Below are 19,768 nucleotides of genomic sequence, written 5' to 3' on the forward strand. Positions count from 1 at the left end.
ACTCGGGGAAAAAAAACAAATTGCGCTAATTGAAAAAAAAATTGTCTTACGTATGTGTAATAGAGGGTTCATAAGATCAGGATTCTCTCTTGGTGGCTCTGGATAAATATATTACAAAATGAATTTATCTTTTCATTAAATTTACTGTTATTTAGCATTTTAAAACGGCAGTTAGTTCAAAATGATTCGTTTCCCAAGCCATTGATAAAATTTGCAACCAGGATGCGGAAGTTGATTACAGCTATCGAATGCAAAACCGTAATGACGTAAAATAACGATTGGTGTTTTGATTGCGGTGTGTTGATTACTACACCAATAAAAACTATTTTAAACTGTTTCCTTCTCACATAATATTCTACACCGAACTCACTATTTAATACAATCAATGAATTCAATTATTAATATTTTTACTTGGCGGACACAGCTTCACCTTGAATATTTAATTGTTAGGTTTATTAAGAATTTAAACACCCGATATTAATGAAGGCCAATGGTGCAATAATAATATTGTGGCGTAAATTAATCCTAATTTAATTATTGAAATAATTTCTAATATATGTATGCGGCTAATCGTTTAGAAAATTTATATCCTATATACAAAATGTGTAAAATGATGTCATACGAATTCCATTACAATAAATAATTAAACCAACAAACCTATCGCATATTTCCAATTAATTATACGTTCACAAGCATTTGGGCACTGACTACTAAATGTTTTTGGTCAAGCATTAACTTGTAACAATAAATAAGCTGTAATAACTGAAGTGATGCTGTACTAGAGTATCGAAGCAACCATTTTCAATTTTGGATATTGTATTTTGATTACAACTTAACTACCGATATTATTTGGTTCTGCAAATTCATTATACATTTGTATTACTGTGAGGATATAAAGCAATAGATTTCAAATTATTTCTATAAGTGAGTTTTATCTTCCGATTCTAGGAATATAATTTTCCTTTAGCATACACGTGTATACAATGCATTTTTTCTTTCGCAAATAATTACCTGCATTTTATGATAGTTATTTCCAACGTTTCAATAGTGTCTGGTTAAGGTAATTAAAAATACATAGATGTTTACATTTTTATTTTATCTCACAGATAAATCATGACAGGTAATTTCATAATATATTTGGATGTGAAAACGAGGAAGTGGTTAGGAAATACATAATAAATGAAACGCCAATATTATTGACCTAAAAATGAAGAAACATTTATTTTCAGTATGTCTTTTGTATAATTTATAAACAGAATGAATAATCAGTGTGGTAGTAAGATAACACAGCAGAGTACTTTTGAGAGAGTACTAATTCACCAACAATATTAAATAGTGTACACTTATAACGCATTTTTATTTAATTTTTACTCATAAAATGTACTATGATCTGTATTATGTATACCAAACTAAAACACTATTACACTCAAATTGAATCATTCTTATTCATTCCCATAAAGCTTTTGGCTGTGGAGCAAATGCACGACATTATTTCAGAAAGTATATATATATGCTCTTTTTGTTCTTCATCAATCCATTTTTAATATTTTAAAGATTTTTTTTAATGTTTTCTTCTTAATTATGTCTACCTTTCGATATTTTTGAAAAACAATAGAACATTTATAATACAATTGAATAAGAAAGGCGTTGAAAGTGGTGGCAGATAATCCTGGCGGACAAACTGGACACCCAATTAAAATTAATTACAAGAGAAAATGGGAATAAATGTGTTCTGGGAATCCAGAATAATGATCAGCTGGAAACACTTTATCTTACAAAAAAATTTACACAAATCGATTTAAAGACAGTGAAAAGTGGATGATTGATTACATCTCTCCGCAGATTTTATACTTAATAATTAAAAATGGTGTTAAAATAATTAAAATTATCTTTTACAATTATAATAATATATATTAATTTAATCAATTAGTTAAATCACTCATTCTGCGTGTGGCGCGAAGGGGGAGAAACGCCCACACTTATATAATATACACTTACAGTTTACACTCTAAAACCAATCAGCGAAAGAGTCTATGTATAGAAAATAGCTCACAGGTCGGTGGAAATGAACTGGCACGATTGGCTTTCCAACAAACACTAGAGAAATGCAGGTCCAAATATGATGGTATTGTGTCATGAAAAATGTGTTTTTCTTTATTATTACAACAATCTAGGTGTTGACAACTCACTTCGACGTCATCATAGTGACGAATTCTGAAAACACAAACAATCACACCATTAGTATATATTGCAATATTACAGCTTACACCAAACTACATATTATCATATACATATGTACACACATAAAGTACATTAAAACTATACAATGTCACTCATCAGCTGTCATTCTGCTTCACTTATCAAATAAGTAACAATAATACCAGTACATTATTATTACAAATAATATATGTATCTGTATAAATCATGCATAAGACAATATACACATATATAAACTTACTAAACATGCTCACATTTATAAAAGTATACATTTACATGTGTCTATTTGTAATGTTGTGACATAGAAGTACTTCAGTATTCAATAGGAAAACAATAAATACTGTAACAATATTACAAATATACCAATTATTATTGATGCTGCAAGAATTCGAGTGAATTTAACAGTTGTTGATATTTCTCAATTCAGTGATACAATTTCACAATCCATAGTGAAATTGTATCACTGAAAGATTCAGTATCCATAATATTATACATGAACATAAAAAATAAAAAAAGTATACAATATTATAATAATAATCACATGCTCCAATTAAAAATATGACATCAATAAATTTAATATAAATAAAAATGAGAACTGTTTGATTTCTCGGGGCACGCTGATTAATCTTTTCAGTAAGTTTGACTTCCAATACACAAAGATTCTTCCAAATTTCCTCGCTCGGTTGAGATTGAAATTTTCTACATACATACACCTTTCTCCGACAAATGAAATGAGAAATGCAATTTTTAGTGTGCTTCTAAAGACGGACGTGCAATGAAAGATTAGTATGTATAATGGAAATTGCAATATTAATTATTAGCATGGAAAATTACAATAATTTATTTAGTTTTAATAGATTGTAGCGTGACCACTAAATTTATTTACATGTTCTTAAAAAGTCGGATCTCTAAGTGTCTCATATCGTTTTAGTGATGAACAAGATGGTTACGAAATAATCAACACTGTCTTAATTTAATTTAAAGGCACATCACTAAAATTAGAAACAAAGATTCCTCTAACATTGGAGACATTAAATAGGAATTTTGGGTCGAATAGGAAAACTTTGCAGGCATACTATTAATGTCTCGATGAATTTCTCACACACGAATATTAAAAATATGCACAAAATGATATTGAATTTGTTGTTCATTTTATGTTCGGCAATATATGTATATAAAAAAAATTAAACATGCGTATGTCAATGAACATGTAATGTTCAAGTGAAATTTTCAATATATAAAATTATATACAATTGCATTGTAAAAACATGAATGAACAAAAACCATGTGTGCCATAATATCATTAAAAAACGAAAGTGTGATTGTGTTTGGGGTAGAAATTACATAAGAAAAAATGTGTGCTATTATAAAAACTGTTACTGTCCAGTAAAATCGGCAGTTATATAATTATTTTAATGGAATTTCGTGTATGGAAAAGGTTCTTAATGCAATTTTTTGTGCAGATCAATGAGATTTCACCGAGTTAATAATAATAAAAAAAAATCTATTAGAAATGAAAAAACACAAGGGTTTCGGGTTAGTCATAAGAGGATTCATCTAAGGGTGCTTTAACAGAGAACGAGCAGCAATCAATATGGAATATATATATCAGTAGTACCTATAATTTGTTTTTGAAGAATTTGTGACCTACTACACGTATATATATATATATTTTACTAAGTTTATTATCACGATATAGACTTAGCTAGCACTCTCTGCTGTTTCTCAAGAAAATTATTTGAGTTAGAGCACGGAAATCTGGAAGAAGAGCAGTAAATGAGGTCATAAAATGTACCTTATATCTCCAGAAAAGAAACCCATTAACATTTAATAGTTTTTAAGCAAAATAAATTCATAGTAGAATTACATAATAGTATAAGTTAATTTGTATAAAATAATATTTTTTAATATTATATTGAAATAATAAATTGAATGCGTGTATAACCTATTAACACTTTCATTAAAATCGGTAATAAACAACTTTTAGCGAAAACATAAAATAATAAATTTCAACTAAATTGTACTAATTTTAAAATCAAAACAATCATCATAAAATACAGAATTAATTTGTGTGATAAATTTTATCATACAATTCAAGACAAAGTGGACCTTGGCTTTCTTTCCATATAACAAGCAAGCATTTTTTCCATAATTTATGAAATGTCAATTGATCCGAGGTCCACTTTGCTTTACAACATAAATTGGTGCTAAAAATGAAGCATGTATAAATTTTAAATACACATAATCTATTTAAACACAAATAAAAAGTAAAACAAATAAATACAACGAAAAAAGTTTGACAAATGAAGCATTTGTGCATGTGTTTGATAAGTGTCCCTGACCCATGCAAGTGTAAGTAATCTATTCTTATTGAAAGTTCGACTGGACCAACGAGACGCTGTGGGCAGACCAGGAAATAGTGGCTGGACTGTTGCCAGCTCGGGCCACAATCAAAACGATATTTACAAACACAACAAACTGTTGCACACACTGCAGCAGACAATATCCCTCTAACCACAAACATTCATAGTTACCATGCAAATACTTTAAATCAGTAATGAAATGCACATTCATAAAAAATCACACCAATACTACGCTTAGGAAGAAAAATAATAGATTCAAATACTATATAGCTATGTAAAACATACTCAAATGACAATTTTTTTTTTGTTTAATTACACCAAATTGAAAACGATAATAAAAATTAATTAATAGGAAATTTATTGGCTAACTCACACACACAACTTCATTTTTAATTCACACAAAAATCTCTCAAATTGCTATATTAAAATACTTATCGCTACGGAAAGGAAAACATTTAGTTATGTATCAAATTTTAAATAAAAAAAATCCATGCTAAAAATAATTTTGAACAATTTGAACTTGGAGAAATGTTATATATGAAAAAATCAATATTCTTGAAAAATACAAGCTCAATGTCAATCACAGCGGTAATCAATATGGATCTGACAGCTCACTCGTTACATTTAAAAAAGGCAATGCTCAAAGGAAAATTATTAACATTATATAAAAATAGCCTCATGTTCAACTACATGAATGATAGCAGAATGAGTAATTTATATTGTATCAAAGGACTAATATGGGAGAATAAAACAGCATAAATTAAATTATCTGATAGAATTTTTTAAGGGGAACAAAATAAGAAAAAAAAAATGTAAAAGTACTTGATTTAAGTCAACATTCATAGGAGATAGATACATCAATAGATACAAACCTTCATAATTAACTTGACCGTCACCGTCGATGTCCGCCTCTCTGATCATTTCGTCCACCTCTTCGTCGGTGAGTTTCTCCCCAAGATTGGTCATTACGTGACGCAGCTCAGCTGCCGAGATGAAACCGTTTCCGTCTTTGTCGAATACGCGGAAAGCTTCACGGATTTCTTCCTCACTATCGGTGTCCTTCATTTTTCTGGCCATCATCGTAAGGAACTCGGGGAAATCTATTGTTCCATTACCTACAAACCAAAAGTCAAACAATCAATACACCAAATCGACAACACGTGCGAAGAACAATCATCAAACGATATCCAACATAAAACAATATATGTAAGTACAGCTCATCGACCCCATATCGTTCAGCGAAAGTGTTACAATAAATATTTTACACCCACACACACACTTTTGTAACCATTCAATGAATCTTGCCATTATATTTTATAATACTTAAAATATTAACACGATGATTTGTTGCATTTGCTGGCTGTACCTCCTGCCCGCACAGTCCTTTTTCGAATGGCTCCTATTCCAAGAGCTATCCGACTTCTTAATGAAATCGTTGCTGCCGAGACTGAATGTGATATTTTCCACCTTAGTGAGCGTAAATTGTCGGAAATTACTCTAACCCATTTATCTGGTAGTCTGCGCTCATAATTGTTTTCATGATTGATTGTGATTTATGAGTGAAATTTTGATTAACTCTCTTCCATTTGGGCCTTACAGGGATGTTTTGTATTTGTAGTTGTTTCTTACATATTTATTGAAACTGGCTGTAGGTGCAAGGCATTCCTTATGCTATATTTTATTTGATATTTTTACTTTATCTGTTATTATAAATGCTATTTTTTATGTATGTATGGATGTATTTATGTTTATGTTAATTGTTATTTTGTTTTTTTTCTTTTTTGTGTTATATTTTTTGACCATTGTGGCGCTTTAGGAATTCCTGTTATGCCACAATGGTCTGTTTAAAATAAATAAATAATATATATATATATATATATATATATATATATATATATATATATATATATATATATATATATATATATTAAGTCGACGTATTTGAAAATGAAATTCGCTTAAGCAAATTTATCATGATGTGCCTCGTGCATAAATCATTGAACCATAAAGCATATTTAAAACGTGTTGGAACGAGATATAAATTTCAAGCTTCACACTAAATACATATAATCCATAGAAAAATTTAATTATGTATGTCGAATATCCGACTTGAATACTCCACACATTCAGAATACGCTTATATTTATATACATACATATATATAAAAAAAAACTCAATGTAAAGATCTAGTTCAAGGCGGTGTGGTGTCGGCACATGTGACCTTTACTGTAATTGATTGAAGAGTGGTTATCAATGAGGTGGATGGATGGCAAGGGCCGGGTGGTACATAAAAAGCCCCCCCACAAAATCGGACCAACTTGCGAATCATCATTCCAGGTATCGTCGTTCTTCGGGGAACGAACTTGGTCATCATCTCTGCAAGAAAGTTGTTTGTCCGATACGTACACACCGCTCGCGAGTTTACGTGGGCGGGAATCTTTCATACGCACCGCCTACAATATTGATACACCGATTTCGGCGCGAAATAGTACCTCATTTATTATTTTTATGCGATTTGTTTTTGCACCTACTTATCGCCAGACCGCAGGTTCCGGCATTATCGACGTAAACGGTTACGAACGACGACGAGACCTTGAACAAACACACACACGCCACACTGGTGGACTCGATCGATGCCTGCAATGGGTACCGAAAAATGTGCCGACTTTTCATCACGTCGACAGATAAAAGTGGATTATCGGGATCGATGAAGTGTCGAATGGTGCGGAAAGTGCAATATAAATATAAACGCATTGCTTTTGAATCAGATTCAAGCCGATGGAATTGAGTGGTTAACTAGTGAGCTTCTGAATTTACTACCTCTTCCGACACATTGTATATAGCAGGATACAGTTAATTCTCTTATGATAACGTGGTATATCTATGTTATGTTATTAGTGCTTTCTTGCTTTGTTACTAACGGAGCGGTCTATTGTTTTTTGAAAAGCACCAAATCAACGCCCAAGTCTTAGTTATAGCCAAGGATCGGCCGCCAGAGTGCTTTTGCCCAAGAAATGCGTTCACTGTTGTCAATTTCTATTGTCAATTATTTTTGCTCTCTAGCTATGTAGGACAATAGTAATCAACCCCTTTCCTGGGAAATAGAACCCGAGTCTAGCTCTAACTAGTCTTCGGCGGTGGAGCGTGCTTTTGGAACAAAAAAATATGAGTTTTTATTTTAAAGGGGCTATTTTCCAGGAAAGGACAAACTACAAAGCTAGAGAGCAAAAAAAAAGTTCACTATAACAATGAATAGTGCGCAGGTCGCGCCGAAGCTTAGTAATAACTTATAGGAGGGTTGACCCAACTCTGTGCCCGCTTCAAAGTGTAAAAAAAACAACAACAATGAAATCAGAAAATGTAAGGAATAAGTAGCTTTTCGAAAGAAAGAAAAAAAAAACATTTAGCTGAAATATTTATGGTCACTAGTATTTTTAAATATTGTTAAACGAGACATTATATTTAATGTTTTCCGAAATTTTTCTCGAAATGAAGAAAGGAGGACTTGTATCACTTTCAACTATGTTTAACGGCTCATTTATTACTAATCTTAAAAAGTTTTTGGAATAATTTGAAGGTATATTCCAGAAATTACCCATTATCAAATTTTTACGAAAATAAAGAAACGTTGGAAGTTCAAATTAACATAATATTAAAATCTCACAGTATAGGTGAAAACATTTGAAATCCAGTTGACCATAAAAAGTACACTTTTTTTTTTTGAAAAACGGGCCTGCAAAATTAAATCCTGTTTGGTTCCACACATTTGTGCGAATTTTTAGCAAGTGAAATGCAACATTAATTAACTGTAGTTATTAAAAAAATTAAAAATAAAATACTACCAAAAATATTCATTTTTTAATTTAATTCGGTTTGTGCCCGCCACAATTTTTCTCAAACTCGAATTCGCAAATTAGGTTGGGAGCCCCTGGTACACACGCAGTTCTGAGATCAATTGTTACTCATTTCTTAAATTAGAATCATACACAGAAAAAAAAACTTCATAGGCGTAATATGACAACATATTATTCTACTAAAAAATGTTTGGCTTCTACTCTATGTATACTCACTTTTGTCAGTAAGTGCTTAAAAGCGGCCCATTTTTTTTCTACCTACTCAACTATGACGAAACTTAATAAGCGATTTTGATAGTAGTCTTTAAAATTAAATAAGAAATCGCCTCCTATCATTGGTATATTTTTCGATGACGACAGTTCGCATCCAATCGATAGACGCATCGACTACCCACTCTAACTTTTGGACCAAATTTGTTTCGTGTAGCTCACTCTATCAAAAATAAAGTAAAAAAAAAAAAAAACCAAGCGAGACTGTATACAACCGACTTTTCCACCCAGGGGAAATCCCTTTTAAATTTAAATGTGTGTGTGTGTGTGTGTGTACATCAAAAAGGCCCCATGTGACACGAAATATATCGAAACACAAACTTACAGTGCTTTCAGACAGTGGGAAATATCGATTGAATTTTGCGATTAACTATCAAAGTGGTGTTAGTGATCCGGCGGGGGTATACAGATTTTTGCCGAGTGTGTGTGTGTGTGTGTGTTTGACCCATTTTCCGGTTCGGAACAAGTGACCGGTCGATACAACGGGGCGGTGGAAATTCCGCAGTTTTCCACCGTGTAAAATCCATAAACGCGAGATAATGTTAGCGTGCGCGGGTGTATCTTTTAGTGTTTTTGTGCGAACAGGCTGACAAAAGAAGTTTTCCAAGCGTGTGTATATAATACACCAGCGGTTCTTAAAATTTTCGTGAGCCACATTCCTACGATAGCCGTTACTCGTCCGACTGACTCAAATATCTATTTACCCGGCTGCTTGATTATTCACATATGTATGTATGAACGTATGTGACGCACGGTCGAGTAACAAAATCCATGTGAGATCATTGTTGAATTGTTCCAGAAGGTGGGATGAGCGATTAAACGTGAATAATATACATATATACATGCATATACTTTTGTATATATATATGTATATACACGACACGCTCTGTTCGAGGTGACACGCCTCGTAGCATAAAACGTTCAGCATGCCCATACAATTTGAGAGTTTATCTCGTATTCAGTCATACGGCAATGGCGAATTGCTGGAGCGAATCTTTCCTTGGTCACATTTTTTATTATTATTTAAAAAAGTATGCAAACAAAAATTCAGTTCAGCAATGTAATGAGATACGTCATCTTAGATGATTCAGTCAGTGTCGTTCTGTTCATGATAAGAGGCCCAGAAAACTTGAACGTGGGTATACAATATTTCAATGACACTATATGTATGACGTAGTAATTTTGAATAAAATAAGTTATAAACAGAAAACTTTTCGCACTTGGGGTTAGGCCATAGTATTAATAATTTTTCGCACATAGTATCAAATCAGTGAATACAACAAATTTGAATTTGCATGTCATATGACTAATTGACCACTAGAAACTGTTAACCAAACAATAATTCCGAACAAAGATTTAGAAGCATCATTAAAAAAAAAGTGGACTCTGGTAAATATACAATGAGCGCTCTCAGTGATTTCCAAATATTTATACATAAAAAAAATTGCTTTTTGGTTTTTGGCATAGGTTTTATTTACGCGATAATACTATTCGAAAATGTTGACCTTTGATCTGTAAAATATAACAATCGTAACATAAAATAACACAACGCTGATTGAAATAGTGTCTATAGGAGGATATAATCAAATTTTCTAATTCAGAGCGAGACAGCGTGTGAACCCAGCATGATGATGCGCATCATCGACTGTCGATTGAGAGGTGCCACAATAGAGCATTCGTGTAATTTTCTCTAAAAAGTTACTTAAAAAAAAAATCATTTTCTCGTCAGAAATGTTTCTCACGCGAAACTAAAATATACACAAAAATACGAGTGCATTCGATCGGCGTCGGCGTATACCATATTGGAAAGACCTTCACAAAAACCGGTCTGTATATTTTTTCATAAATTATAAACGAAGACGATCGGTTGAATAACACTGCATAAGCCATCAAAACGAGAATAGGGGAAAGGGTCGATCGACTCGTTAGTTGGTGCTGCTATTGCTTTCGCGTAATCAATTTGATTTTGCAATCTAATTTGGATAGAGTAAGCACAGTGCACTGCGATTAGAATAATAATCATGTTCTAGTTTCAGGGCGAAGTGAATTTGAAATGGAATCAATTGTTATGAGGAAAAAGTTTCACTCATTCGACGATTAAAATATTTCCATACGAATGAAAATTGTACTTAAAGTTTTGATGGGAAAGAACGTTTCTTGTGGTTCAAAAGTGAAAATGGACGATTATTTTTTTTTGTATAAAACTGTGTCAATCGACGAGTTTCCTTTTTGACGACTTTATTGTGAGCATTCAGATCTCGTCGGCAGAGATGACTCTTTTCATTTTTTTTATTAGAAATAACGATTAACAACACAACTAGGGTGGGTCACAAAACATTCGAATAGATCGAAAGTACAAAAAGTATTCGAATTTGAGATCTTCTAAGACTCAACCATTTTGTCATACATAGTTTGACTAGAGGTAGACACAAAGGGCTTTACATGCAAAAAAAGCCCTAGACGTACTCCGGTACGCCAAATCTATAACGCCGCAAGCTTTCACCCTTAGGAGTGTTTAATCCTTGTGATCGATAACGGTAATTTCGATATTTGAAGAAATTTAAAGAAACTTTAACGACATGAAGATACGCCTCCCGCTGCTGGAGAAAACGTACGCGTCCCGTGCCGCACTTTTGTGTTGTTACCAGGGCTGTGGAGTCGGATCATTTCAAGCGAAGTTGGAATCGGAGTGGTGAAAAATTAATCAAATCCTTTTTAAAATTAATAGTATTACGGTATGCGTCAAGCAGTCTCTAATTTTACTGAAGTAAATCGACGAATAAATTGAAATTTAATAATTTCTTCATAAAAATCATGAATTTAAATAACATTATAAATAAAAGCTCCGTCTCATACGTTTTTATTCTCATTTTTTTTACTAAATTGATTTGTTTGTGAATGAAATTCATACACATATACTATTTAATTACCAATAATTCAATAAATTGGGATACGCGTCAAATTTTAGTGATTTTTTTAAAATATTTTATATCTTGAAAATCACTATAATATTTAGTGCTTATGATTTTATACATTTGGCATGAAGAGTCAATCTTCAAAGTGGAATCGGTAAATTTTGATCCGACTCCACAGAGCTGGTTGTTACTATAATATTCTAATTTCGAGACGTTTAGTTTCAGATCTCGTAAGCAGAGATTTATTTTTATTAGAACCCACGACCTGCAACACAACCATTGTGCCACACACACTTCGACTGGGATTCTTCATAGAAGTGGGTGGGAAAAGCAAAATTTTTGAACCATTTGTAATTTCGTCGAATTTTCAAATCAACGCCAATGTGTACAGTGGGGGGATTCTCTTATCGTAGGAAACAACGTCGACGAGCGCGGGCGACGGGAATGTATTTTTATACATTGTTATCGCAGCCACCCAAAGTCAGCGTCAGCGTCAAAGGGGTTCCATGAAGCGGCACTTTCACGCGAAACGACCTCCATAAGGTGATGGGCGATGACGATACGGAAACCCAGAATGCACGGCGAGAGTCGGCCCAGAAACCGGGAGCGAAGTTTGGGCACGTCGTACGAATGGATGCAATCAAATAGCCGGTAGTGCAATGGTCGACCGGCTTGTGTATATTTAGCAGGTAGTGTGTGTTGTCCGGGACACGTGGGACCGCCGCTTATTTATAATCGGCACCTCTGACAGCAGCCGTGTCAGACTCGCCAAAGGTCGACCGGTTCGGAGCCGGTTCACTTTGCGCAAAAAGGAAATAAAAAGCCGACAACGGCCGCACTTTTGAAGCGAAACGACCGTTGCCAGTTTTTTTCTTTCCCCTTCGATATTATAATGTGGAATTGTATGCGAGGAGACGAGATGAGAAGGTCGCACCGCGAAGAACGCTACTACGAACACAACGTCTATTTTCAATCAAACCGTTTCGCAGAGATGTGGAACTGTCCGTCTCCGGTCTCGTCGCATTTTTCTCGAAAAAAATCTAGTCTCGTCTGCTAAAAAAAAACGATCGAAAAAATATTTAAACATAATGAGCTACGCCACTGCACAATTTCGAATTTTCCGGAACGGTTGAGCGCGAAGCCGGTTTCGCAGACGACTAGTATTTAATACGTGTGTGTGTGTGTGGGGATTCAGTTTATTTGCACAGAATTTGAACTATGCTAGCGAATTCGACCGCAGATGCTTCTGCGAAAAATGACTTCCTCTTATGCGCACTAGGAGCAGTTTCGCAAACTTTTGGAATACTTGAAGATTTGTTAAGACATGTTAGTGCCTCGCCATGTAATACAGTAGCATTACGACATTTCCAAGACCATCCATGTGCAAAACAAAAGACAAGAGTAGAAAAACCAAGTGAAAAAAATTTGAGTCTAAACAAAGGTTTTCATTTTTTTTTTAACAACTCATGAATAGAATAGAATAGGCATAGGTGTCATGTGAAAATTTTAGAATGGTAAGCATTTTTTTTTAAATACATAAACGAAATCCCATCAGAATAATATAAATGACAGGCGTGTCCAAAAAATTTTGGCAAAATTTTCACTTACAATACAAAAATTGGAAAATGCTGACTTGGACATCGGACATTTGCTGCGTATTTTGCACAGTATAATATACAAAAGACAGATCAAATATAACTTAATTTACATATATTACACGCCGACGGCGACTACATACACAATGTTTTCAAATTTCGCACTTGAATGCTATATTTGAGTAAAACGTCGGGGCGAGAAACAACTTACAGTGCCGAAGTATTCTCGGGAAAAATTATGACGACAGAATTAGTATAATTAAATTTGTTGCAATGTCGTGATTAGTATAACAGGTTGACCTGTGTAAATTAGATAAATTAGTAAGCTGGCTATTATGTAACAAAAGCCACCGAGTATCATTGAGCGCTCGACGACACCGAGATGTGAAAAACAAATATGTTTTAGTCTTCTCGACGGAATAGAAAACGTGAACGAATGAACTTGAATATATTTGCATTCGAGATTGACACGTTAACAATCATGTGATAATGTCTGAAAAGAACAATGGACTGCGGTAACGTCGTCGACGGCTGTGAAATTTACCTATAAATAAATGGATCACTAATACGTCTCAACAGTATGAAAATTTATTCAGTTGCATACATTCAGCATAGAATAAATTTAAATTTGGACATGGCGTACAAACGAGGAAATTGCTAACATTATCAAGTTAAAACAAAGTACACAAAGAACAAATTATGTATATAAAAAGCAGCTTACCGTCTGCGTCTACTTCATTTATCATATCCTGTAATTCTGCCTCAGTTGGATTTTGACCTAAGGATCTCATGACGGTTCCGAGTTCCTTTGTTGTGATGGTTCCATCTCCATCTTTGTCAAACAATGAGAATGCCTCTTTGAATTCGGCAATTTGTTCTTCTGTAAGTTGGTCGGCCTGCAAAAATATAAAAAGAAATTTAAAACATATTGAAAAATCATCATTACAAATGTATATGCAAATTTGAAATAATACTACAAGCGGTATATTCAATAGTTTCCTCGTAACAAGGAGACGAAACTTATGCTTCGGCTCCATATCGTCGAATGTACCGAAAGTGAGATGAAAGATTTCAACAATTACAGATAACTGCTATTTGAGTTAAACAAGAGGAGAATACTTTAATACCCCCAGCTCAAAATGCAAAGCAGAAAACCATTATGATGTTATACAAAAGTGGTCCAAAATATGCGCGTATTTTTTGTGGGATCGTAAAATGAAAAAAATATTAGCTCGGCATTGAAGATAATTGAACATTCAAATATTTGGTTTATTTAGCATCATTAAACAATGCGCAACTCTTAACAGTTTGTGAAAGATTAAAAGTTGAAAAAAAAAAAAAAATTATAATTCAAGCTTGAGGTAAATCTTTAGTCTAACATGACTCAAATCGTTGGGCAATCGTGAGATTATATACGAAGAAGCAAATGATGTTAGCATGTAATTGATCGATCTTTGCATTTATAAAGTCATCGATAGTTAAATGAAATGATCAATCATTACTAAGAGGGGTTTATAATTGGTCAACGTGATAATCATCCGGTTTAATCTATCGGCGATAACGAATCAATAATCGTAATTGCACGCGATAAGACTGCGTCAAAATTTCAACATAATCACATAATCATTCGTGACGTTTCCAAAGACATAAAAGTTTCTCCTAAAAATTCGCCATGTACTATTTTTAATATCACGGTAAGAATGGAATGGAAACTACTTCTTATCTGACTTCAATGCAAGGTTAATATCGAAACAGGAAACGTTAGGCGATAAAATACTACATATGATTATAATTATTTACACAACTTTAATTCAATGCAGCAGAATCACGTCAATGTGGTGTTTGTATTTTAAACATCTACGGTAAGATTTCTCACGGAGCATGCATGAATGAAAAGTTAATATATATACATATATATATATATATATATATATATATATATATATATATATATATATATATATATATATATATATTATATATATATATATATATAATAATTTGCACACTTGGCATAGCAAACGATCATGTGTGTATACAAGTAGCATGCCATCGATTGGCATTATATGTTAACAAAATCATTCCCATTACCTACTCCGTCAGTCATCAATGCAGAGCAATATTTCAATTATTTTAGAACGATGTAGATAATAAATGCATAAAAAAATATATATATATATACATATATAAATCAAAGGTCAAAGCTATACATAGATGAAGATGATTAAAAATGATATTGAATCAAATCCGATGCACTTCAGATTGCAAAAATGTCAATGACCTACAACTGCATTACCGTGATCTAATTATAAAATACTGCAGTGTGCACAGGTCACGAAGTACAGTGTGTAATGTTGTGCAAATTTGTGGCATTACCCACATCGAATTGTCACATGCGGATACGACATTTGGACATTCGTAGGACGTCGAATTATGTACAATGCATCAGATATCGACTGTTGTTACGTGCATTTTGAATTTTTGACACTTCTCATGTTTCGCGCGCTACACGCAGTCGAATCATGGTGGGATTTTGAAGTCGCAACGTGGCGAAAAACCGGCGTCTCTTATCGCCGAAACGTGGCAACCCTATCTATCGCCGAGATCGATCTGTCAAAATCGTACACGACGGGATTACGTCGCGGAATCGCAGAGCACGCGTAATCGAAACTTGCGTACATTTATAGTGCGATCGTCGGCACGTTTTTGAATCACACATTATAATTAGTGTCCGCGCGGACGCCTTCGACTTTTATCGAATGTTTTGAGGGTTCGCGTCTCGCCATCTTCGAAGGTCACATCGCAAAATGTACGCCCGTCGAGCGTGAGTCATAACGGTTTTCGAAATGCCGCACGTGTCATCGGCGTCCATATTGTTTTTTTTTTTAATTTGAATTCAATTGTTTTTTTTTTTTTTCCATCACGCTTCACTAGGTCAGTATAGAATGCAGGTTTTAATGGCGAATTTTGAATGTGTAGTATTTGTTAGGAGGGGGGACGCCCACCGTTCGGCGCGACCGGTGATTTGAGGTTAGAGTATTGCGCGATCTGAGTATTGTCGGTGTTTAAATATTAGAATTTGAATTCGCACGTGTCGGCGTCCATGTTTTTATTTTTTATTATTATATGTAGTTGGATTCATCTGTTTTAGTTTTGAATCGGGAGCGTCGGCGCAGTTGAGCGTCGGATCGATACGGGGCGGACGTATCGTATCGCGATTCCCTCGGGTTCGCGGGTTCGGACGTCCGCAATCCGCACCGGAAATGCGTCGACGGCCATCTTGCCGGCGATAACGATCCGAGCCGGGTTCGCTTCACTCGCACAGGTGGTTTCAGGAGGCTTTTCGCCGCATTGCAGATGGCCGCCACGTCGAGAGAAGCGAAGCACAGGTGTGGGTGCGGTGTGAGCGCGGGTCGGGTCGGGTCGGGTCGGGTCGGGTCAACTCACCATGTCTGTGTGGGTGGAGTAGAAGTGTGAGGATCGGAGCTGGAGCTGGAGTTAGAGTCGAAGTCGGAGTCGGTGGGCGGCGAACTGCGAACTGCGAACGATGTTGCCCGTCGGAGGAGGAACGCGCGACTGCCGCTGAGGACGAACGAGCGCGTGTGTCGGCCGGTCGGTCGGTCGTCGCTGGCTGCGGCTGCGGCTGCGGCTTCGGCTTCGGCTTCGGCTCGGCTTCGGCTGGGCGCGGCTGTTTACGCGCTCGGTCGCTCGCACACTCCTTCGGCTCGCCCCGTCGCCGCTCGGTCGCCGCTCGGTCGCCGCTCGGTCGCCGCTCGGTCTCTCTCGGTTGCTCTCGGCCGCGCTCGCCTCCGCTCGGGGCCGTTCGCTCTCGAGGCGGCGGCCGCCCGCTTCGCCCATTGGCCGGAGCGCACCTGCAATGCGTCAAGCGCAAGCGCCCCCTGCGGCCGCTCGCCGAACCGCCCTGCGACAAATTCAACTGGTGCCCCCGCGCGCCTTCGCCCCCCCGTAGCCCCGACCCCTCTCGCCCCTCCGCCCTTCGCCCTCCGCCCTCCGCCCTCCGCTCTCCGCCTTCGCCGAGTCGGTGCGAATTCAAATTCGGACCGTTACGCCGCGGCGCGTCATCCTCGTCATCGGCGTCATCGTAGGCGCTCGATAAAAACCGCACCTCCCCTCTCGCCCGCTCGCCCCTCCGCCTCCCCTCCGACGCGCATATCCACCCCTCGCGAGTCGGTCTTTCGGGCCAAATTATTCCCCCCCCCCTCCCCCTTTGACCCCTCGAGCCTCCTCCCCCCCCATCTTTGTGAATGACGACGTCTCGGATGGATTCGAATTCGGTCAAACTGTTAATGTTCTTTTGTTTTTATTGCATACCTACATATTTTTTTGTGTTAAAGGTTGCGCCGCTTTCGGCGGTGCCGTGCTGCCTACTTTGTAGTAAGTATGTTAAGAACCGTGGTTTGTATGTAAATATGTACATATAAGTATATATGACAAATAAAATAAAATACTTCGGAGAAGAGAAGAGCGAGAGCTGATCTAATCGAAGTCTATAAAATTATAAATAACCATTACAATTGTCCTCACGTAACACTCATCACAGAGGTCGTCTCCTCGGAGGTATTCTAAGACTCCAAAAAAATATTTATTACAAAATAATTAAAAATCCTTCTTTTCAAATACTTTGGAACAGTCTATTAAATAAATTAGTAACTTCTAGTAACAAGAAACTGTTGATGAATTTCTAAAAATAAATAAGCTTTTAATTTTGGTAGTTATTTATTTTCGGTTTATTCTTTTGTTTGCTTTTTACTTTTTCTTCCATTTTGAAATTTTGTAATTTTTGTTTTATATTCTATTTCGTTTTTTTTTATTTTGTTTTTTTGAATTTTGTAATATCAAATTAACAAATCTCTCTGGTCCAGTGGCGTAGCTAACTCATAGCGAAGTCATACAAGGTATGAGGGCCTAACTTAACAGGGGGTCCAAATTCCTATACATTCGATATAATTTATTGTTGCCCAACTTAAAAATATCGATAGTAATAAAAATGACTTAAGTCGTACGGACCGGCAGTGCCCCGATGCAACTTTCTAGTCAGCGCCTTTACAATTTCTTCAAAAATATATTTTTTTTTCAATTTATTGTTCATGTATGTATATGTATATGTATAATAGTTACTCGTAATAGGTATATGGCAAAAACTGAAACTAAATTAAATGTTATCGTAATTTTAAATTTAATTTATAAAATACAATAAAAAGAATATCATTTTATTTTTTACATAATTGAAATGATACATGGAGATATACATATAGTACAATATAATATAGCTAAAAATTATAATATTTATTTAACATCATTTTGGCGCCCTCTTGGGACGGCGCCCCGATGCGACGCATCTTTTGCTTACCGGGTAAAGCCGGCCCTAGTCGTAATTTTGTATACAACCAGGGCCGCCGAGAGGAATCCCGGGCCCTGGAAAAATAGTTCCATACCCAATGACAAACCAAAAAAAAACTTTATTATGCGAAAAATCTATCAGGATTATTAGAAAAATATGTTAATGGTATATGGAATACATATGTTAAATTCTATTTTTTTTAAATAATTGAATAAGAAAGTATGATATAACAGGTACGATTTCACATGCACACAAAGAATGCGCGGACCGAAAAATAATAAAAATTTAACATCCAAAAAATATATGTATTTTTATGTAGAATAATATAAAATATCAATATCAGATCAGTCGAACGTCCCAATACGGGGCCCATCAAGTAGTTCGGCCCTAGAAATAGGGGGGTTACATAATTTTTGCATTGGGGCGTAATATTCCTAGCTACACACCTGCTTGTCTATTCATCTTATAATCGGAAATTTCACCGTTTCGATTTTGAATCAGAACTAGGCATGGAAAGTGTAACGAACCGGAACGATGCTGTTTTTATCTTGTTTTGTTTTGAACGTACGTAATTTTTCCTAAATAAAATGCGCCGCAGGAGAAATTTTATTCTCGTGACAATTTTAAATTTTGAATTTTGCACGTGTATGTACCTACATACATAAGTATTTGTAAAGATATGCTGCGCCGTAAAAATTTAACAAATTTTTTAGCTTTATCTTTGGATTAAGTATTGATAAGTTGGCTATCTAAAAATATTTTTGAAATCCAACACGGCGTAAAAAATTATTTTATTTATTAAATATTGATGTATTTTTTTCTAAAGGAATCTGAAAAATATGCGGGTTATTTTATGACATCAACAACTTCATGCATCTTGTACAAAACTTACAAAACTTAGTTAGTTGGTCAAGTATTGTGAGCAACACAATAATATATCGTTGTTTATTATCATTAAATTTTACAAGTTTGCTTTTATATCGTATAAAAATATTCATGTACATACATACTTTCGTAGTTATAGATTTCGAAAAGTCACTTAGCGGGTTCGTTCCATGAAGCAAAACAGCCTATTAATATTTTTATAAAAAAAAACATTGTCCCCAAACTCCCTACATCCCCAGCACATGAACTGTATACTTTTTCATGAAATTTTCAAAATTTGTTTCAGTTTTACGACATGAGGATTGTA

General features: G+C 35.2%; 1 protein-coding gene across 1 annotated transcript; it reads right to left on the minus strand.

The window, feature by feature from the left end:
- Positions 1-1,097: 1,097 nt before the first annotated feature.
- Cam (Calmodulin) lies at positions 1,098-17,161 on the minus strand. Its single transcript, XM_077438385.1, has 4 exons — positions 16,662-17,161; positions 13,936-14,110; positions 5,453-5,695; positions 1,098-2,214 (listed from the first exon to the last, which is right to left on the minus strand). Exons 1-4 carry the CDS (start codon positions 16,662-16,664, stop codon positions 2,186-2,188), a joined length of 450 nt encoding a protein of 149 aa, XP_077294511.1. The 5' UTR covers positions 16,665-17,161; the 3' UTR covers positions 1,098-2,185.
- Positions 17,162-19,768: the final 2,607 nt, after the last annotated feature.

The sequence above is a fragment of the Arctopsyche grandis genome, chromosome 9, assembly GCF_051622035.1.
Source record: "Arctopsyche grandis isolate Sample6627 chromosome 9, ASM5162203v2, whole genome shotgun sequence".
Taxonomy (NCBI): domain Eukaryota; kingdom Metazoa; phylum Arthropoda; class Insecta; order Trichoptera; family Hydropsychidae; genus Arctopsyche; species Arctopsyche grandis.

Coding starts and splice junctions, on each gene's coding strand:
- Cam (XM_077438385.1), bottom strand. Junction 5,696..13,935: donor AAATGAAGTAGACGCAGACG/GTAAGCTGCTTT, acceptor TTTGGTTTGTAG/GTAATGGAACAATAGATTTC. Junction 2,215..5,452: donor CGGTCAAGTTAATTATGAAG/GTTTGTATCTAT, acceptor TTGTGTTTTCAG/AATTCGTCACTATGATGACG.